The sequence below is a fragment of the Cucurbita moschata genome, unplaced genomic scaffold (assembly GCF_002738365.1).
Source record: "Cucurbita moschata cultivar Rifu unplaced genomic scaffold, Cmos_1.0 Cmo_Scf00021, whole genome shotgun sequence".
NCBI lineage: Eukaryota > Viridiplantae > Streptophyta > Magnoliopsida > Cucurbitales > Cucurbitaceae > Cucurbita > Cucurbita moschata.
Window position 1 is genome coordinate 1,679,880 of NW_019268537.1, and position 22,642 is coordinate 1,702,521.

The 22,642-nt window shown below is 33.0% G+C and overlaps 4 protein-coding genes across 8 annotated transcripts in view; 2 read left to right on the forward strand and 2 right to left on the reverse strand.

Annotated features, from left to right (window-relative positions):
- The first annotated feature begins 2,505 nt into the window (after window positions 1-2,505).
- LOC111458414 lies at window positions 2,506-7,486 on the forward strand. 4 transcript variants are annotated; one of them, XM_023101068.1, is made up of 8 exons: window positions 2,506-2,810; window positions 2,991-4,427; window positions 4,738-4,856; window positions 5,140-5,748; window positions 5,832-6,141; window positions 6,615-6,783; window positions 6,864-6,966; window positions 7,094-7,486. In XM_023101068.1, the coding sequence occupies exons 2-8, from the start codon at window positions 3,270-3,272 to the stop codon at window positions 7,209-7,211; spliced, it is 2,586 nt and encodes an 861-aa protein (XP_022956836.1). In that variant the 5' UTR covers window positions 2,506-2,810; window positions 2,991-3,269; the 3' UTR covers window positions 7,212-7,486. The 4 variants fall into 4 exon arrangements, with proteins under 4 accessions (XP_022956836.1, XP_022956835.1, XP_022956838.1 ...); XM_023101067.1 differs by having other exon boundaries at window positions 3,028-4,427; XM_023101070.1 differs by having other exon boundaries at window positions 3,028-4,427; window positions 6,618-6,783.
- A 115-nt stretch (window positions 7,487-7,601) lies between these two features.
- LOC111458415 (non-symbiotic hemoglobin 2) lies at window positions 7,602-9,018 on the reverse strand. Its single transcript, XM_023101071.1, has 4 exons — window positions 8,841-9,018; window positions 8,636-8,750; window positions 8,102-8,218; window positions 7,602-7,922 (listed from the first exon to the last, which is right to left on the reverse strand). The coding sequence occupies exons 1-4, from the start codon at window positions 8,933-8,935 to the stop codon at window positions 7,794-7,796; spliced, it is 456 nt and encodes a 151-aa protein (XP_022956839.1). The 5' UTR covers window positions 8,936-9,018; the 3' UTR covers window positions 7,602-7,793.
- Window positions 9,019-13,476: 4,458 nt separating this feature from the next.
- Window positions 13,477-14,137, reverse strand: LOC111458554 (cyclin-dependent protein kinase inhibitor SMR1-like). Its single transcript, XM_023101300.1, has one exon. The coding sequence runs from the start codon at window positions 14,028-14,030 to the stop codon at window positions 13,638-13,640; it is 393 nt and encodes a 130-aa protein (XP_022957068.1). The 5' UTR covers window positions 14,031-14,137; the 3' UTR covers window positions 13,477-13,637.
- A 6,714-nt stretch (window positions 14,138-20,851) lies between these two features.
- The window catches only part of LOC111458257, a 10,086-nt gene continuing 8,295 nt past the window's right edge, over window positions 20,852-22,642 (forward strand). For both annotated transcript variants that reach the window (XM_023100778.1, XM_023100779.1), the window contains exon 1: window positions 20,852-21,412. In XM_023100778.1, the coding sequence (XP_022956546.1) occupies window positions 20,960-21,412 (453 nt within the window). In that variant the 5' untranslated portion in view covers window positions 20,852-20,959. The remainder of the gene's footprint in view (window positions 21,413-22,642) is intronic.

Consider the following 22,642-nt stretch of genomic DNA (forward strand, 5'->3'; position numbering starts at 1 on the left):
CTATTTTAAGTTAATTTTTAAAAGAATATAGGTAAAATTTATGGTTGATTTTCGAATACAGTGGACTCACAATCTAAAATTTATAGCTGAAAAATTACATAACTGAATTTCATTTTACAAGAGACAGAAGGACCTCTCGATTTACTTAAAGCTCAACAGCAGTTTGAAAAGTTGACTTATTCAAAAATGAATCTTTTAAATTCAAACCAATATTTTAGGTCGAGTTTACCAAATTAAAATAATAATAATAAATAAATAAATAAAAAAAAGTGAGTGAAAAGTTAGGAAGAGAGTGAAATCCAAGAGGGGCCTACAGAAAAGGAGTGAAAAAGTTACTTTTTTGGAGCAAAAGTAAAAAGTAATTATAGTTTTCTCCCCCACTTCTAATTATTATTTCAAATAAATATTTTTAAAAATCAAATTTCATCAAAATTAAAATAATAATTTACAGGATTATATTTTCACTTAATTAGTTATAGAAATTAATTTTAAAATTGATTGAAAATAAATTAGCTGAAAATTAGGGAGTTGGATGGTGTGCTTCATTCATTTACGTTGGGCTGCCCTTTTCAATGTACCACTCATGTACTATTCTTCGAAAATACTTGCTCTCTCTCTTCCCCTAAAAGCCTACCCTTTTATTTAAGGAAAAAAAATACTATTTTTTTTAATTTTTTCCGACAATTATAATCTTAAAACAAATCTAAAAATTTTTATTGAGGTTGGAACCTTGAACAGCTGCCGGTGATAAGTCGGAGGAAAGTGATGATGATGTCAAGTAATCATGCCCCTTGTGCCCTGGGCAACACACGTGCTACAATGGCTGGGACAAAGAGTCGTGATCCTGCGAGAGTGAGCTAACTCCAAAAATTTGTCCTCGGATTGTAAATTTAGCGTAATGACAATTTTTTTTTAGATTGTTTCCACATAATTAGTATGTCGAGTTTGGAAAGGTACATCTCTAGACTAAATTAGGTTATTTATTAGTGTTGATTTTTACCATTTTATTCTTCTTTTAATTAGATTTTCTCCCTAAATGGGCACATTAAATACCATATATTTATTAATGCAAATTAATTAATTTATTATTATTTTTATTATAGTACCCACCGCCAGATATTATATATATTGCTTTAAAAAAAAAAGCAACTCTTTTTGACTTGTAATTATAAATTCATTAATGATTATTTGAAATATTTAATTTTCTCTAACTATATATATATAATAGACTAAATAATGCATTTTATTTGGAGTTTTCTCGTGATAAAGTTGCTTTTATAATATTTATTTGTTTTTAGTCCAAACAAAAGGTCGGACAAATATCGCTAAAGGATTTACTATGATTCCTTCTTTAAATAAAACCCACCTCATATCCAATTAAATAACATTTTTAATATATATATATATATATATATATATATATGCATCAATAATTTAGTTTTAGTTCACATTGTTTGTGCTTTTTTTTTATTTTTAAATTTGTATTGATTTATTTATTTTTCTATAAAAGCTTAAATAATAATTTAATTTTATAGTTTTTTTTTTAATTTCTTGTAGTCATGTTTATTTGTGGAGGATTCCATTAAATAACAATTTTGGAAAAATTGGGCAAAAAAATTAAATTTAAATAATAGTTTTCAGTTTTTGGCTAAAAATTAAAAGGTATTAAAAAATAAAATAAATAGTAAAAAAATTGTATGTAAATAAGTCTATACTTTCTTTAAAAAATTATAAATAATGCATAGTTTTTCTCTTCCCGTTAGATTTGACCATAATGATAAAATATAATGAAATTTGTATATTCTTTTTTAGATTTAGATTGTAATTATAAATAATCTATGATTTTTGTAATTCATGATATATATATATATATATGAAATCTATAGTTTTGTTTAAAAATTTTCATATTTTTCACATATATTTTTAATTACATTGATAAAATCTAAGGCTCGATACTTTTGCTTGACCTTTTCTCTAGCCCATACCCAAATGAGGACGGGCGATTTTTATGTTCAATTATCGAAATAAATTGTTTGTTTTATAAAATATCTGAAGAATATTAATATTTTATCATCGAATTGAGTTAATTAGTAAATTATTTATAATTTTTTTTATAAAATTAAATGTAAATTTCTAAAATAATGGAGGTTAAAAAAGATATAGATTTTGTGACTTAGAATAGTTTAAAATATATTTATTTAAAAATTTAAAAATTCAAAATATTTAGAGAATTTTTAATTTCATAATAAAATAGGTGTAAAAGATTATTCAAAAGCATTGGAAGGGAATTTTTGGGTATATATTATATAGTTTGGATAAAGCAAATTAAAAGAAGTCATCAATTATTTTATTAAAAGAAAGAATTATGTTTAGATGCGATGAATTAATATAAAAAAACACGAAAATTAAAAAATGACGTGTCAATTCTTGGTAGGTCGGCGGTTTCTGCTCTCCTCCCCGGAGCCCCCTCTCCTCGGTCTCACAAAATACGAAACAGAAAAGAAAAGAAAATAAAAAAAAACACAAAAAATAGTGAGAAATTCAGAACGAAGATCTCTCTGTCTCTCTCCCCCTCGCTCGCTCGCTACGAGCATTTCTCTCTCTAAAAAACTCTCTCTCTCTCAAGCAAATTTATAAATTTGGTGATCATTCTCCCATTTGATCTCTCTTTTTCTCTCTGCCTCTCCTTGTACAACTTCTCTGTGTAATTCTTTCGCCATTTTCAGTTTGTGTTTTCTCTTTGTGAGGGGGAATTTAGGGTTTTGTTTCTCATGATTGGTCAGGAAATAGACGCGCTGAGAGCTTCAGAGGTACGTAATTGCCAGTGAATCTCATCATTCCTACTCGTTTAATCTTAATTTCTCGTTTTAATCCCATCGTCTTTTGTCTTCCGTTTGTTTTCTTTCTTATTTGACTGTTCATGATTTCAAACTGATCTAATTTACTCCTGGGTGTGCAATGTTCTCGTCGGATCTTCGTTTCAATTTCAGTTTTGATGATTGATTCTTCGGATTCTATTTTTATCAGGTGGTTTGTTGTGGAGCCCTTTGGGTTTCAATCCGATTGTTTAGATGTTATACCTTTATTGGGTTTGAAAATATTGTTACGGATGGTTTGTGTTGTGGAGTAATTCAAACATGTGATTTTTTTAGTTCTGGGAGGAAAGGATAAGGGTTAATGGTCTTGTTATTGTTGATAGAAGGTCGAAGGTTTTGTTTGGGGCGTTGTTTTGTGCCAGATGCTGGCATTAGGGTAAGAGATCGCAGAGGATGACAGATTTCCAATCGCTGCAACAGAAGCCTGATTCTAGTGATGCTCGAGTGGAATTAGAGCGTGGACTTGAGGAGTTAATGCGCGGGCATCTGGATGAATGTATTCCATTTGCGTCGTGTAGTTCTGCTGCCAATCAAGAAGTTGAGGAAGAAGAAGGTGATCAGCTTCTACGGAGGAGAAGGCGATCTGATCTCGAGGATGATGATTTAGCTGAGTCTTCAGCTGCACGCCGTCGTCACTCCCGAATTTTGAGCCGCTGGGCTGCTCGGCAGGCACAGGAAATGATAACGACAATTGAGAGGAGAAATCGTGAATCTGAGTTGATGGCACTTGCAAGAATGCATACCGTTTCAACGCTTGATTCATCATTTTTAAGGGAGTCCCAATCTCCAACTTCAAGACAGCAGACTGCCGTTGAGACTCCATGTACACAAGCTTCAGCAATATTACAGATGTGGAGGGAGCTGGAGGATGACCATATGATAAATCGGGCTCGTGGGAGGGTGAGGGAAAGGTTGAGGCAGCAAACAAGTGTTGATTCTTCTACCACTATGTCCAGTACAAATATGTCTGATAGTCGGGAGAGTGAGAATCAGGGAAGCGTGGTTGATGCAAGTGAGAGTGAAAATGATTTTGGGGCATGGAATCACGATCAAATTGCACCGCAGCATGTGAGGAATGAAAACAATGGTTCTACCAGAGAGCAATCTCCTGATCTTGGCGAAGTTGAGAGGGAGAGAGTGAGGCAAATAGTACGGGGATGGATGGAGAGTGGAATTACTGATCCATCACCTAATGTTTCTGAGAGGAGCACAAGATCCAGAGCTGAATGGCTTGGGGAAACAGAACGTGAGCGAGTTAGGATTGTTAGGGAATGGGTGCAAATGACCAGTCAACAAAGAGGAAGTCGTGGTGAAAGGAGAGAAGATCGAGGGACTGGACGTGGTGCTCGAGTTGATAGAGGCCGTGATGAATTGGTTGCTGACCAGGATGAAGGCCAAAATGAACACATTCGCAGAGACTTGTTAAGGTTGCGAGGAAGACAAGCAGTACTTGATTTACTTGTAAGAATAGAAAGGGAAAGACAGGGTGAACTTCAAGGGCTTTTGGAGCATCGAGCTGTTTCTGACTTTGCTCATCGCAACCGAATCCAGGTCAGCTGCCAAGTGTGAATGTTGTTTTGTTTATTCTACCTTTCAATGTCCTAGTTCATTTATGGTTAAAACTAAAATTGATTGGATTTTGAGTTTGACTGTTAAATTATTCTGCACCCTGCTTCATTTGAATGTAAAGCCCTTTAAGACTTGGGAGCGACCCCAAATGTGGGTATTTCAATTACATCACAATCTTGATGATCATTTTTAGTTATGCTTTATATTTATCTCTTCCACATCTCATTGTTCCATTAGATTTTATTTGCACTCACAGCTATTATATGAGCACTAATCCTTTATATTTCCCCAGTCATTACTTCGAGGTAGATTTTTGAGAAATGAAAGAACTGTTGAAGAGGAGCGGCCTCCTTCTATGGCAGCAAGTGAATTAGTTCAGTTACAGCAGCGACATACTGTTTCTGGTTTAAGGTATGTTGTGTCGTGAGGATGATTCATTTCGTTTCCTTTTGTGTTTACTATATCTTGTGAAAATAGGTATTTATGTGTATTCTAAGCATTGTCATAATATATTTTTAATCTCGGTTATTTTTCTGAAATGTCCTGTGAGCCTTGAATCATGTCAAAAGGACCTTCACGTTTCCAGATTTTCGTTTTCTGATTTATGATTCATGCTAAGTTTGTCGAGATTATTATTATTTGGGAAATGATAATAGTTTTTATGTGTGTGTGTATATATATATATATCACTCAGGGAGGGATTCCGCTCTAGATTGGAAAATATTGTTCGTGGTCAAGCAGACAACCAATCTGATAATGCAACTAACAGTGACATGAATGATTCTAGAAATGATCGAGGTCGAACGAATGGTTCACAGAACGTCCAGCAAGAATATGTACAATCACAGCCTGAGAGTCAGGTAGCTGAATCCAATCGGTTGCCCGATCAAATTGAAAACATGGAAAGCAACTCAGAGGTAGAGAATATGAATCAAGATGGGGACTGGCACGAACAAATTTCTGAGGATGGTAGAAGAAACTGGCAACGGACAACTTTTGGCCCACTCACTGAGTGGAGAGATGATAATGCTGAGGATGTGACAGCAAATTGGCAGGCGAATTCATCTAATGATTGGTCACCACCCAGTACACAGGGAAATGCAGAAAGAAGAGAAGTTCATCCAGCTGAACCTGCTGCAGTTTGGCATGAGAGAGGCACTCGAGAAGCTGCTGGAAATTGGTCGGAGGGGCCCTCTGCTCCTTTTAGAAATCGTCGGTCTGTTCCAGTGCGACGGTCCAACAGGTTTCACCCACCTGATGATGATAACGTTTATAGTATGGAACTTAGAGAACTCTTAAGCAGGTGGTAATCATTCTCATAATTGTTATTATTCATATTTGCAGGCGTAGACGTATTTATGCATTTGGTGTTTATCTTTTTTGTAGGAGAAGTGTTTCTAACCTTCTTCGGAGTGGTTTCCGTGAAAGTTTGGACCAATTAATACAATCATATGTGGATAGGCAAGGTCGTGCTCCCATAGATTGGGATTTGCATAGAACTTTGCCTTCACCAGCTCCTACTTCACCACAGGATCAGGACCAACAGAGGGATGAACAGAGTGACGTACAAAATGATGCTGTAAATAGACCCTCTCTGGTGCTTCCATCTCCACCAGTTCCTCCACCTCAACCACTCTGGCACCATGACCTGCATCATACCAGCTGGTCTCGTCATACCATGAATCGTTCAGAAATGGTGAGCTGCTGCTTCTTTTTAATTCTTATCCTGGAGTTAGATTTGGCAATGTCTATAAAGGAGGCTAACATGGCTCCATTTGTTATGGGGGAGGGAATTCATTTATTCAATGACCCAGGAAACTGTAGAAAATTGATCTTGGAAGTAATTGCGTTACCTCTCTCTCTCTCAGCACACAAACACACACTCTTACTAGGTGAAGAAATAGTTGAAGCTTTATTGAACTAGTACTCTACTCTAAGTGAGCTTCAAGGGTCGCAAAGCTTGCAAGAGATACCCAAACCAAATCCATTAGCCAAGTCTCATTTTAGTTTCTTCCAGTTTTTCTCTTATCCAAAAAAATTGCTTCCAGTTGATCTTTAACCGAGAAGCATTGTTCTTCTACCAAATCTGATATTCGTTTGTGAAACTTTCCTGCCTTGAAGCTGTTTATTTCAGAATACAGATTATAAACGATTCGTTACTGATTTTAGCAGGAATGGGAGATTATAAACGATCTGAGAGCAGACATGGCAAGACTTCAACATGGCATGACTCACATGCAGAGAATGTTGGAGGCTTGCATGGACATGCAGCTAGAGTTGCAGCGATCTGTTAGACAAGAAGTCTCTGCAGCATTAAACAGATCTGCTGGTGAAAAAGGTCAGTTTACATTTTAATGCAATGTATTGCTCCTGTATGTTGAAGAGAAACGCCTCAAAACGAATTGCCTCCCAACGTAGGTCTAGCCACTGAGACATCAGAAGATGGTTCCAAATGGTGTCACGTGAGGAAGGGGACGTGTTGCGTCTGCTGTGACAGCCATATCGACTCTCTCCTCTACAGGTATGCCTTCTGACTCTTAACTTTAATTCTAATCTCCTACGTCTGAGCTGATAATATATATCTTAACCAATTGAATTATGCGGAATAGACTGAATATACCAACTGTTAAATGGAATTCTTACTGCAGATGCGGACATATGTGTACTTGTTCAAAATGTGCCAATGAGTTGGTCCGAGGTGGTGGCAAGTGCCCACTGTGTCGAGCACCGATCGCCGAAGTCATCCGGGCATACTCGATATTGTAGAAAGAAAGGAAAAGGCAGAAACAGGTAATTCAGTTAGGTGTGGAGCTCCTTCAATCCGATTGGAGGGAGGTAGCCATGTTGGTAAGTCCTTTATTTCTTATAACACAGATGGTGAAGCCGTGAGATTTAGCAGCGTCCGGTAGGTGCCTCTTTGTTGTTCTCTGATTATATATGTAACATTATTATCTTGCGCTGTATAATTGGAATGCCACATTGCATGATCGATTCATCATTTTTTTTACGTAAATAAAAGCAAATGTCGTTTCAATTTATTAGTTCCCAATGCTTCCGTCCTAGTACTCGCCTAATGCTCGTAGCGTTAAAATATTCATGAAAATTATATGAACTCTTTCCTTTGAGATCGAGTTCAAATTTGTGAACAAGAAGTTAAAATTTTAACGAACTAAGATATGCAATCAACAGTTCAAATATGACAATTCCAATGGAATGAAATGGCAGCAAGTATAATTAAAAAGACACAAGATTATGAGTTTTGAGCCTCATTGCCAATATCGCCAAAACAAATAAAGCAAATTCAAAACTCAGCTGAAATAGTCTTTTTTATTATTATTATTATTATTATTATTTCATTTCAGCTTTGATTGCTGAAGCCAATTGGTCGTAAGCCCGGGTCCAGGCATTGCCCATTTCCTCGCTCCATTGCTCTCCCATTCCTTTCTTCACCGTGCGCAGCAATGCCTCTTTCACCACCTAAATGTCTCGACATTACATTTTTTAGATTCAGTCACCATTCAATTATTGAAATTAGAGTTGTTCGGTTCCTAAACTTTAAATAATTATCTAATAGGTCCTTAAATTTTTAAATTTAGATTTTGAGTGACCCATTTTTTAAAAAAAATTATACAAAATTAAGTGATTTGAAAGGTTACCTCAAAATGTGGATCAATGACTCCATTACGAAGGTGGACAGAGCCCAAATATTGTAGGGTAGTCTCAGAGACCACCACTTCCCCCTTCTCTCGCAGCTGAATGGCTGCTTCACATGTCTGCAATTTTTTCATCTTTTTCTTTTAGTTTACAATCCAACAACATTTCAACTCACTTCAAATGTTTGCATCACCAAAAATTTAATTTAGTGGTTTCAACATTAATCATCTTACATCGAAGAAGCATTTGGTTGAGTTGAGCTTAGATTTTGTATATGGTTCGGAGTTATGAAACCAAACTTAAACTCCGTTTGTGAAATTATGTTTTAATTTTACTAACAATAGTTCCACCTGAAAATTAACTTTCGAGTAGAAATCTATTAGAATTCGGACCAAAACTGTGACCCAAGATGGGCGCGACAATTACAAGTCCAAAATTTCATTCCAACTCACACAGCCACATCGTTCTAAATCTCAATTTTCATCTCATGAATTTGTGCGAAAAATTAAAAAAAAAAATAAATAAATAAAACTCACCATCTTGAAAACCTTGAGTGCATGAGCCTTAAGCTTAGGATTGTTCTGAGGAATCTGTTCAGAATCCCTTAAGAAAGAAAACATGCCCTTTGCTGCTGGAGCTATCTCCAATATCCTTCCATTATTACAGTAAAAATAATAAACAAAAGAAACACCATAACTAAATAAAAAAATAAAAAAATAAAAAAAAAGGTAAAATACTTACTGAGTGAAGAAATGAAGGCTGTAGAGAGGCAAATCCTTGTTCAAAACATCCCATGATTCCTTCACCAAACCTTCTTCCTTCTCTGTGAATTCCATTTCTCTTTCTATCTCTACAAATTTCAAAGGATAAGGTGCTTTCAGGACCCCTCTCTCCAATTTTCCAACTCTTCATCACTCTCATTTTATAATCTATTTTTTAAATTAAAAAATAGTTTCAAAATTAATTAAAAAAAAAAAAAAAAACCCAGTTCACGTGATTAATTGGGAAAATCCCAAGGATTATGGGGCTTTTTATTTAATTTATTTATTTATTTTATTTAATTTAAATTTTTGTCCTTTATTAATCTCTCAGTCCCGATGAATAATTTTTTTCATATTCAATTAATCCCTTCTTAGTCCTTATGGGAATATATCATATCCTGTATGATACGACGTCGTATCTCACAGTCAACACCACCAAATCAAGACCATCATCTCATACATTATTTATGCTCTAATTTGAAAGCACGTCAAATTTGGAGTTATGGTAGTGCACGTCTTTATTTTTCCGTAACCGTCCTAATCATAAGTCTATTTTTGATAATCGTGTTAATCATGAGAATTTTTCGGTAATCATGCTAACCAAATAGATAACTCAAACAATTAAGATAGATGCACGCATCCGTTCAACAAAGCCTAAAGTCTCACAATTGAATCAACATCCGTTCAAGTATTTATTCACGTAATTTCGCGTACACGTATTTATTAGTCATCAACATTTGACTTGAGAACCGAAAGCAAATTTGAGTACTCGATGGTTTGTATAAATATTTTAGCCCAAAAAATCTTTACTCCAATCATTCAACTGGTTGAATTTATGGTTCAATTTGGTTCTTAATCATCAAACCCTTCAATAAAATAAAATAACATTAAATGGTGAGATGGTGATATGGATTAATTGAATTTAGTTGATTTTTTTAAATATATGTTTTTAGGAAATGAATTTATTTTCAAGTATGAGAAAACGAAAAAAGAAAAATGGTAGAATGATGACCTGTTAATGGGCCCGAATTATGGGCCCATTTTGGGGCCTTAGCCCACTCACCTAGTGGGCTAAAGTTATCACAGCCCTCATAATCCTTCAATATAAAACATAGCAAATCTAACAATTTAATAATACGATTATATAAATTATACTGAATATTAATTTTTAACGAATTTTAATTTTCAATATATATATATCGAAGTATCTTTTTATATTAATGCATTATAGATAATTACTAGTTAAAAAAAACATCTCTATTTTTTTTTTCTCTTTTAATTAAACTCTTATCAAATAGATTAGATTAACAAAATTAATTACAATTTAAATCATACAAATTTGTAAACAGTTCTCTTATAATAAATAAATGTAAATATTAACATCAATATAAAATAAGTCACTATTAACAAAATCACAACCAAACATTATAACATGTTTTTCTGATTTTAAAATTAAAATTTACCAATAAAATTACTTATGACAGCAATTATTTTAAAAAAAAATACAACAATTATAAGGTAACCCTGAGATCAAATAATCCAAAAAAAAAAAAAGTTATAATAGACCAAATGAGGAAATGATTGAAATGGCAGAGAAGACCAAAACAAATTATAATAAATAATAAAAATCGAGAAAGAAGAACAGGAAAAACACAGAGATTCATATGTTTTTTTTTTCCTTTTGTCATTTTCTTTTCCAGCTTGGTTTTCAGTTCCTTCCTCAACAAATTAAGCTTTTTTAAAATATAAACATACGTGATGAGGAAGATTAAAAAGAAAAAAAAAAGGAATAATTAATATTATTTATTTATTTTTGCTTTGGATCGGATCATAAATAAGTAAAAAGATAGGGTTTTGCTGACATTATTAGCAAGCTTTAACATCACGTTTTAGACCACTTTTTTTGCCCCATGTTTACATCTTTCATTCATCTCCTTCTTACTTTTCCGGAATCGTATTAGGTCTCGAAGAATAGGAAGAACACGATTTTCCACAACGGTATAATATTGTCCACTTTGAACGACTTTGCTTTGGACTTTCTCAAAATGGCTCATACCAATGTAGAGAGTATTCATTCATTATAAACTCATGATGATTCCCTAAATTAGCCGATGTGGGACTTTCATCCTTGCTGTAATTTCTAGTGTACAGTGATAATTGAATAAAAAGAATATTTTACTAAATTAAAAAAAGAGTAAAATAACAATTTGTTTGAAATTTTGTGAATTGGAATAATATTGGAACATTTTCCATAAAATTTGGGCCTATAGTTCTGTCACTACTTCAATATTAAATTATTGAAGGTAATGATAAAGAGAGAGAGTTATTCAGAATCCAAACAAATAATGAAAAAGAGAGACAAAAAAATAAAAAATAAATAAAAAGGAGAAAATTAATCCTCCAATCTGTCCTTTCTGTGCGAAAAAAACACATAAAATTCTCATTGGCGAGGCTGCCTTCAGAATCACTTGAACATCACAATTTTGCATGGCGATAGCGTAACTCTTTACCAAACATTTTTTTTTTCTCTTTCAGTAAAACAGTTAATTACCATTATTAGTACCTTTTCAAACCAGCACATTAATTAAAAGGAAAATTAAAATATCTATAATAATTAATGCCATTTAAATATATTTATGTATATAAATTCTATAAAATGACGTTAAATTGAAGTAAAAATCTTTAAAATTTTGAACGAAAATTAAAATATGGAACGATCAAATTCTGACCTAAAATGAAAATTTCAATCGATTCTATACTGTTTTTATGTCATAATTTTCGACCAAAATTTGTATGATATGTTAAAAATAATAAGTCGTAATTTATGGAACAATTTGTTTACTATTTGAGTCAAATTGTTCTTCATTTACTCTATAACTCATTATCCTCTCCAAGTTATCACACGTCAAAATGAAGCTATTGACTGAACATTCCTCAAACCCTTTTTTCAATTTTTAATCATTCCTTTCATATATAATTATTATACCCAAGCTTGTATGTTACATATGGAATTTCTTTCCCTAATTTCCAAAATATTATTTTATTTTTAATAAAAAAATTAAATTAACAAACACGTGAAAATGATATTAATCGGAAAGAATATACTAATGTTGGAGTTCGAATTCACAACACCTAATTTTGATAATTTTGATATCATCGTTAACTCGTCAATCAACCCAATAATTTAGTCTTATGTGTTGTGAAGTGAATTGTTTACTCTCTTTGACTTAACGAATGATTGATCGTAATTTTGTTAATTTCGTGACGGTCATATATTTGTTTCAAATCTTTTACTTTGTTTTCATGGTAGATCTTTCATATTAATATAGTTTTTTTTTTCTTTTTGTCGATATTTAAAAAAATTTAATATCGAAGACGAGTAAATGTAATTGTGACACGTAACAAGACGAGCATGCTGTCCTTTTTGTTCCTTTTGGTTTTTTTCGTTCAATTTCTTGTGATTGAAATTGAAAAAGAATACACGAATATATCGTGTTCTCTAATTATCCACTCAATTTCAATTACAAAAAAAAAGGGTAAAAAGGTAATTTGGGACATAAATTATTTCTTGCTTGAACAGTTCCCTCTCGCCCGCTGTCGTTTTGACTATTCTAAACAATTTTGATTTTAAAATTAAAGAAAAAGGAATTTACGTTGTCCTTTGGGTAAGAAGGGATGTTTTAGAAGCAATAAATAATTATAAAATACTTTATTAATATTTAGCAAAAATTAACTAAAAAAAATTAAATTGAATTTTTACAATTAATTGAAACTATAGAAGGATATTTTCGTAATTTGGCACTCTCTTCCGTTGCCCGAAGACCTTATTGCATGCAAGCTGCCTCTCTTTTTACTCTTCCACCAGATCCTCTAGATGGGATCTCACTATCTAAGAGATATGAAAGAGAAACAATATACATAAAGTAAAATAAATTTTTTTAAAAATTATATATTATTATTTATTATTATTATTATTAATTGCTGACTTGAAAATCATAGGAATGATCATGGATTTATAATCAAAGAATAGTATATTTTAGGATACATAAAACAAAGTCATGAGAGCTCAAAATGGACAATATTATATACCATTGTGGAGAGTCGTGTTCATCTAACATGGTATCAGAGTCATGTTCTAAATTAGACATGTCAATAGAATCTTCAAATGTAGAATCGGAGGCATACTTTGTTCGAGGGGAGGTGTTTGATGAAATCCCACGTCGGCCTATAAAATAAAACTCCTCTAATTTATTCGCCTTGTAATACTATAAGTATATGAAGAATGGAATGGGTAACAATTTTGGATGATGCAAGCAATATTAGTTTAAGTAATTAATAAACATTTAATTAATTAATTTTGAGATATAACTCATAATTATTTAATATAAATTAGACAGATCAGCCACTATCTTCTTATCTTGAAATTACGTAACAACCAGAAAATGCCCTTTCGCTTTCTCATCTTCTCTTCTGTCTTCACGCCGTTTCTCTTTCCCTTATCGCACCTAAAAACTCAAGAGAGATCCAATGATAAACGAACAAATTCAATTTTCTGAAATTGTGAAATATTAATTAATTGTAGTTTTTGATCGAATTCGGATCTGAAATTTTGAGCGGAAACTAAGATCGTCTTACATACATTGAACGTAACGTGTGGTAATTCGTTTTACATTAGCGTTCAGAGAGAATTTTACATTAATTGAAGAAAGAAATGAATTAGAGGAAGAAAAAGAGGAAGAAGAAGCTAATTAACAATGGCGATTGGAGAAATTACTGATCATTTACACTCGCAGAAGCTTATTTTAGCGGATTTTTTTACTCTGTTTTCGTGATCGAAACTCGAAGTAAAATACGGTTCGATCTCTTCTCTACTCACGATCTCCACGAATTCAAGCTCGATTAGTCTTCTTCTACAAGTCGGAGGTCTCTTCCGTTTCCGCGGCGCCGGCGGACATTGTAGCACCACTGGAATCTTGTTCTCTGCTGATGTCGGCGTGCGGCAGCATAATTCTTCAGCGCCGCCGTCGATGTTATCAATTCTCTCTTTCTGAATTATCACACCGCCGTGATCGGCTGCCATTGATGACAACGGCCGTGGAATTTGAAGCTTGATCGCCGGACGGCGGACGACTTCCAACAAAGTCCGTCGGAGATCGAGGTCTGTAGACATTTATGAGAGCTTCGGGATGGTACGATTAAATAGAACAATAAAAGAGAGAGAGAGAGAGAGAGAGAGGGAGAGGGATTTGGGTGAAAAACGAAGAATAATGTTTGTTTGGGCTTGAGGGGAGTGAGTATTTATGTGGGTAGAAAAATTAATATTTATTTATTTATTTATTTTTATAAAATAGAAAAAAAAAAATGAGTTAAGAATGGCGTGCATTTGAAGATAATTAAGAGAGAGAGAGAGAGTCTTTATTCCTCTGTTCCTACAAGCAAAGGGGGAAAAGACGATGCGTTTATTACTACTCCAAATAATATTTACAAACCTTTCCATTCTCATGCAATATCTTCCCAATTAAAAATTAACCTTTTTTTTAACGCTAAATTATATATTAGCCCGATCTGTATTAAATACATTTTTATGGTGTTCAGTTGTGAGATCCCACGTCGATGTTAGAGGGGAATGAAACATTTCTTATAAGATTATGAAACATCTTTCAAACAGACACGTTTTAAAACCGTGCAGCTGAGGGCGATATGTAATGGACTAAAGCGGATAATATCTACTAGTGGTGAACTTTGTTTATTACAAATGGTATTAGAGCTAGACATCGAGCGGTGTGCCAGTTAGAACGCTACGCCCTAAATGGGATGGATTGTGAGATCTCACATCGATTGGATAGGGGAATGAAGCATTTCTTATAAGGTTGTGGAAATCTCTTCCTAACAGACGAGTTTTAAAATCTAACGAGCAAAAACAAACAGTATCTGTTACCGATATCCCACGTTGATGGTAGAGGGGAATGAAACATTTCTTATAAGGTTACGAAACCTCCCAAACAGACGCGTTTTAAAACTGTGCAGCTGAAGCAATACGTAATGAGCCAAAGTGGACAATATCTACTAGCAGTGAAATTTGTCTGTTACAAATGGTATCAGAGCCAGACATAGAGCGGTGTGCCAATGAGGACGCTAGGCCCTAAATGGGATGGATTGTGAGATCTCACGTCGATTGGATAGGGGAATGAAGCATTTCTTATAAAGTTGTGGAAATCTCTTCTTAACAGACGAGTTTTAAAATCTAACGAACAAAAACAGACAATATCTGCTAGCAATAGGCTCGAACTATTGCAAATGATATCAGCAAGAACCGTGGATCCCCAAGAAGAATAGATTGTGAAATCTCATATCGATTGAAGAGAAAAATAATATTTTAAAACCGTGAACGTGACAACATAACAGGCCATAAAGTTATATGTGACTTAATCAATATTTTAAAAGTATTAATAAGAATTAGAGGCATTTAAGGCTCTTTAATCTGTAAACACGTAAGTTTAATTTCATGAAACTTGCATCGCTAATATTTTGAATTATCAAACAAATTTTGCCATTTAGCTGCTAATTTTGTGTACTAAAAAAGCCCGGTCTAACTTGAAAATGGGAGGATGACTAGGGGCATTCTAGTCTTTTCATATTCGGAATTTATTACATTTATTTGTGACAGCCAAATAAATTCATTTATACCAAGCTTATGATGGCATATTTTGTATCATTAATTGTGTTTGTTTCGATGATTTGATGTATAAAGATGAGATATATTGCTATTTTCATCATTCTATGTTTTGATTATTAAAAGCAAACCTGTATTTTTCACCTAAAACTGCAATTTCGTAATTTTATCCTTCATGCTAAATAAGTGTAACTATTATTTATAAATATGCTAGTGTAATAAAAACAATAATTCAATATTCTTTTTAAACTTTCACAAATTTATTATAATTTGATGCATATTCATATTTATTTTTTGCATTCCAAATTTAAATAACGTAAAAATATAGATTTGAAAATTTAACTTTTAAGTTACTTTTAAACCGAGAATTTAAGCATATAAATAAAATTGTTGATGCAAAATTAAAATTAAAATGTATTATTTACCAATACAAAACTTAAAATTAAACGTAAATTCATAACGGATAAATACACTATTATGTTTGCATATATTTTAATAGATATTTAAAATTTTAATTTTGTGATTAATAAATGGTTTGTTTAATAATTTTTTTAATTTATGCGACAGTTGACTAAAATTTAATAAAATATACAAAAACATATAATTTAAAATTATGAATTTATTAGACGCATCTAGACTTTTTATATATATATTGAAAAATTATTAGGATGAAACTATAATTATATTTAATGTAATAGAACTCAAACCTTAATATAAAACTATGATTTGAAGGTTGAAACATTATTATGATTTTTGTATTTCTGGCGTTAAATTTTAGTGGCAATAGCTTAAACAAAATTAAAATTAATTCATTTGGTCAATGATTTATTAATTTTTTTTTATTTTTTTTATTTCTATGGAAATGGGTTTAAACTATAATAATAAGTTTCAAGCTAGAAAGGTAATAAAAAATAAAAATTATTTTTAGAAAAAATAACTAAATAAATCTAATATTTATTGAAACTACACCAAATAAAGCCAAAAAAAAAAAAAAAAACGGAGAGTAGTGTGATATATTAATTAACGTAATTTTAGGCTCTAATTACTTGATTTAACATGAGAGGAATTTCACACAGAGTTGACGTGGAAGACACGTGTCGAGCGTAGAAGAGAAGTAAAAGTACCAATTTCGACGGATCGTGTTAAGATTGGGGCAATCAGGTTAATTAATAGCCATGCCCGATCTGGGCATCGTGGGCTCTCTTGCTTTTTGGACATACACATGTGGACACTGCTGCAGTGGAGTTCGTTAAGGCCAAACCCACACTTTACCCCTCACACGCGCTCACTAGCGCGTGTAACCCACACTCACTTTTATAACATGTTCATATGATTGCACATGCTAAAGAAAGGAACCTGCCGTTCAAACCCACTATAATGTTTCTTAATCATCGCATGAATTGACGTGGCAATTCCTAAATTAATATTATTATTATTATTATATATTTAATATTACTCCTTTTTTTAATCTTTTGAATTTGTGTTCCTGCACTTGGATGCATGAGAACATCGATCCAGACAACATTTTAATTGTTCCCTCCCTTTTTATAATCATATTATTTTTAATTTTTTTAATTGTGAAAATAATTTATTTAATTGGATCCTAGCTGAAAATTTGACTCACTACTAAATAAATAAAAAATGGAAAATAATAATAATAATAATGACTTATTGGAATTAGTGAGAGCAGGCGCGTGGAGTAGCGGCGGCAAGAAATGAAACTGAATCACGAAGATCCAACCCCAAAACGGTGCGCATAGAAGCATCGGATACCTTGGTAAAGTCCTCAATAAGGCCATCCAGCTACCCGTGCCAGATCTCTCCAAGGTGGTTGAATTATAAATAATTAATTATTTATTACATTTAAAAGAAGAAAAAAAAAAGGGGTGAAAATTGGATTAGGATTTTGGATGGGATTGGGTTACCAAATTCCAACTCATTGCCAAAAGTGAATCTTTCCACGTGAGGTGTCTGGTAGCGTACCAACTGCTTGGATTTCAGCATTAATCATTCCCTTATTATTATCTTATGCTTTATTCCCTCTTTTTTTCTACCTCCCTCACACACCCTTTTTTGTTTTCTTTAAGATATTTATATTATTCATAAACTTATTAAATTATTATAAATTTAAAATTTTCGGGACTAAATTGTTATTTTCACGAAAGATCAAGACCTAAACACATTATTTTCTATGATACAAACTGTAACAATCAAAGTCCACCGCTAGTAAATATTGTCTTCATACTTTTTTCTTTCGATTTCCCCTCAAATTAAGAGGAGGTTTTCATACTCTTGTAAAGAATATTTGTTTTTTTCCTAACAGACGTGGAATCTGAAGACCTCTATTAAGGTGATTTGGGGATTTTTTTTTTTTCAAGCAATGATTTTATTTGGTTGAGTTACTGTGTCTTATTTTGTCTCGTTATGAAAAAAACAAAAGTGAGGTAAGTTGTATTTCATTTAATACATTTTTATTTAAGACCATAAATTCATTTCACCACTATACTATTTTTAAAATACATTATTATTTTTTATTCGGCTTTAAACTTTTTAAAAAAAAATCTATTTATTAAAATAATGTTTATTTGACAATTTAATAGTGTAAAAAAGGAAAGAAAGTCTGTAAGTATGTACATTATTTAAAAATACACATAAATTTACAAGTGTTCAATGTTTTATTAAAAAAAATAAAAAAAATATAAATATAATACGTAATTTATTTATTTTATGGTGACTTATTTATTTATTTTATTTTTAAGACAAGATATAAGCATGTCATTGTCATTGTTAAATACATGTGTTTCCCAATGTTTTTTTTTTTTAGTTCTGATATTTTCACGAAGCTGTAAAAATTAAAAACTTATGAAATACGAATTTTAAATATTTATATTTGAAAATAATGATAATTTTCATATACATTGTATTAAATATGACGGGCCCATATGTTGGTTACAAGATTCTCTGTGCATCATACAAATCTTGCTAAGGACTTGTATCGAGTAAATACATGAACGTAATAAAAAAATAAAAATAAAAAGTATATATTTATCAATTATAGAATTTACTATATACTGAATAATTTAATAAAGTGAATAAAAATATTATTTATAATGGAGTAAAGCATAATAAAGTTTCCAGTAATTATTAAGGATAGAAAAGTAAATCAATAATCTATAATAAAACGGCAAATATTTAAAAAAAATCCTTTGAGATTTCTTAGTATATTATAATCGTCAAGTTATTTTTAGGTCACTTTGAATTATTTGTATATATAATTTAATAACTTTTTAGGGAAAAAAAGCTAAAAATAAACCAAGCCTTGAGATACGGAAGATTTGAAGGATCACAGAAAAGACGGCTAAAAACAATGGCTTAGGAGGCTAAGCTAAAACTCAAATGCGCATTAAGAGAGTTAATAATGGAAGTCGACGGCGCGCGCAGCCACGCCGCACGCACAGCTCCCAAAGCTCATTGCATAATGCTCCACACGTTTTGTTTTTTTTTATATTATTTGGAGATTAATTCCGGGTCAACCCACGTTCGGTAGTACCATATTTCTAATTTTGGTATTTTTCTCACACAAATAATTATTTTAAATACTAGAGTACCATTTACGTAATAAAAAAGAGGGGAAATAAAAATAAAAATAAAAATAAGCTTTTTTTCTAATATTTATTATTGCATTTTATAATAATAATAATAATAAGAATAATAAGAAGAAGATATGAATAAATTATGTGGTTTTTTTGTATTTATTATTTAGGTATTTCACACACGAATTAAAGCTGTTTCATTTGTGGTTCCAACGTCGCTGTCCCTCAAATAAAAGGCCTTTCGGAATTTACACACACCTACCCAAATTATTTGATTCCTTAAAAAAAAAAAAAAAAATCAATTATTGGGGGTTTCCCCCTCCCAAATAATAAATATATATATAACGTTAATCATAATTTATAAAAAATTTAAATATTACAACATATATATAAATTTAAAATATTACAATATATATATAAATTTATATATAAAAAGTGGGGCGAGATAGGACGAGGTAGGGATACACAGAGAATATAACCCTGTCCACAGTCCCTCTGGGAAGATAGATTTAGTTTATTCGTAAACTATTAATATTTAAAAATAAAATAAAAAAAGAAGCTAAAATTTTAAATAAAAAAATAGTTTTGATTTTTCAAAATTCACTGTAAATTCAATTGTGAGTGGTACACTATCTTAATTAACAATGGGTTCATTTTCGTTTTGGGCTTACTTTCGCATAAGGCCCATATAGAGTCAGAAAACTCAAGCCCACGAAATTTGCGCTTTAAATAAAAAAAAAAAAAATCGAATTTTCGTACTAAACACGTCATTCACATATTATATTCAATACCTAATAGTTAATAGAAAGTGCTTCTCAGCGCGCAGAGACCATACGACGTTAGTTCTCGTTCCTTTTACCTGTCGCATCACGAGAAAGAACCCACCACAGGTAAGGGTACTCAAAATATTGCATTTTCAAATCCTTTGGGATCGTGTTATTGGGAGAACACATATCTATACGTCCTATGAAATTTGTGTAGGATATTCTGAAAAGATTTGTATATCCACTTAAGGCTATTATTGTTAGGGTTAATTTCATAGGCTATTATTGTTACTGTTAATTTTACAGTTTTAAAACAGAGAGAAGTTTTCATATTTTTATAAAAAATGTTTCATTCTACACTCCCTAAAAAATCTCACAATCCACTCGTTTAGGAGCCTATCGTACTCTCTAGCACACCACCTAGTGCTTCTCACAATTCACCCCTTAGAAGCCTATTGTTTTAGTTGGTATACTACTAGATGCTCCATACACTTTACTAACTGATACTATCTGCTTTAACTTGTTACGTTCATTTAGCTTCATAATAAATGACCTCTGTCAATTAAACTACACAAGTAGAGTATATAAATAAAAAAAAGTAATAAATTAAATTTCCAAAGTACAAATTCTGTTTTATTTATTTTAGATTTAAATCGGAAGACATTTTCCAGAAAACGATTATATATATATTATTATATAATATTGATAACCGTCGAATATCCCATTAACTGAATTAGGACTTGGGGATCACGAAAGAAATTTCTGTTTATTTATTTATTTATTTTTATTTTTTTATTATTTATTAATTTTTTTTTGACAGAAGGGAAATTCTTGGACTTCAAAACAGAAATTTTCCCTGTTACCAGGCGGGTATAAAAGCGAAACAGAACGGCGAAAAAACGAACTAGAAAAGAAAACAAGAAACGAATCACTTTCCCTCCACTTGGTGCTCTACTCTCGCTCTCTTTTCCCTCTAAAAATCAAGCTTCAACTTCCTACTCTCGCCATCTCTAACCAGTGTAGGTTCCCGCCATTTTTATCGAGAAGAAGATTTCGTACAATATTCTTTATGGTGCCGGACTCATCTCCACATGTCGATGACGACGGCGCTTGTGATCTCGGCTTCTTATCGTCCAAAGAACGCTCTCTTTCGAGGCGCAATCTCAAGCAGCATCAGGAGCAAGACAATGTGTCCTCGGATCGCTCTGTCAGCCGTTTTCGATCAAACCTCGACCGGCGCGATCGCCACGGGTGGTTTCCGTTCAGAAGGAGATCGTTCATCGTTTTGGCGTTCTTCGTTTTGTTCACGCTGTTCATGTTTCAGTTGTTTCTGGAGAGTTCGATGACTTCGGTGTTCTTGAAAAGGAGCAAGAAAGCTTGGCCGCGTGAGGCAGAGTTGAAGCCCGGGAGGACACTTAAGTTCGTGCCGCAGAGGATTCCTCGGAAGTTTATTGAAGGTAATGAGGTTGATCGATTGCACTCGGAGGATCATGTTGGTTTCCGGAAACCGAGGCTTGCTCTGGTGAGTGGTTAAGTTTCTATTCGTTCTTACATTCTCGAGTTATGGTTTAATTAGTCACTCGAACGAACTTATCTGACAATGAGTTAAGTTACGTGATCAAACATCCATTTCAATGCCTTCTGCCTTAGAAAATGAACTCAAACCACTTTCACTGGTGCGCAATAATAGATTGCGTTGATTAGTTTTTTCGCTTTCTGAAAGAAATTGTTTATACGAATTAGTGCAACACCTGCTTTCTCTCTGGAGGTCAGCAACCAGAATTTGAACGTTCACACGACTAAGGTACAGTGCACACTGTTTTAAAACTTCCAAGCAACTTTAGATTGAGCTCCATGGTATTACGGATGGTCTTGACTTTTGAAGTGACTAAGCCGGGAGCTACGACCACCTATAGAAAAAGAACGTGTATCTTTTCGAGGTAGTGATTATGCGTCACTGTAAAACAACAGACGAGTATACACTGTATTTTAACTGATAAAAATATTATATCACGTTTTTATGGCAGTAAAGTTGTGTAAAAAATGAAATCCTGTTTTATGAATCTATAGTCATTACTTTCGACCTCTTAGGGATGAAAAAACTTTAGGGGAAGAACTTCGAATGGCAAGATAGATACAGTTGATGGAAATGAACAGTGGATTCCGGTGTGAGCCTACTCCACTATACCTACTGTGATCATATGCCAATAATATCATCAATTTGGTATTAGCATGTTTTGGCGTCTAGAGATATTGTAAGCTGACGGGATATCATAGTGTATTTCTCTTGAATTATTTTTCACTGTCGACTTCATGCTGATGATTAATTGCTTTCCCAACAGCGATCATTATTAAGTTTTCACGATCCGTAAGATTCTGTCATAGTGACCGAATATTCTTGGCTTTAGAGCTGAGTAGCCACTACCAATTTTCCTGTCACTCTGAGTTCTAAAGTTGAACTCCATTCTTTTCGATGCAGAATCTTGGTTACTTTTGAGAAATTTGTTGTATTAATACTCAGCAACTCTTATTACTAGCTTTTACATGTTTATATATGCCGGGATGCACATAGCGATGTGTTAGTGAATGTTGTATCATCATGTGTAGACTCGATCATGCACGAGAGTCCTAAAATGCACGGCTATTTGAGCACCCACACGCCCCCCCCCCCCCCCCCCCCCCCCCCCCCCCCCCCCCCCCCCCCCCCCCCCCCCCCCCCCCCCCCCCCCCCCCCCCCCCCCCCCCCCCCCCC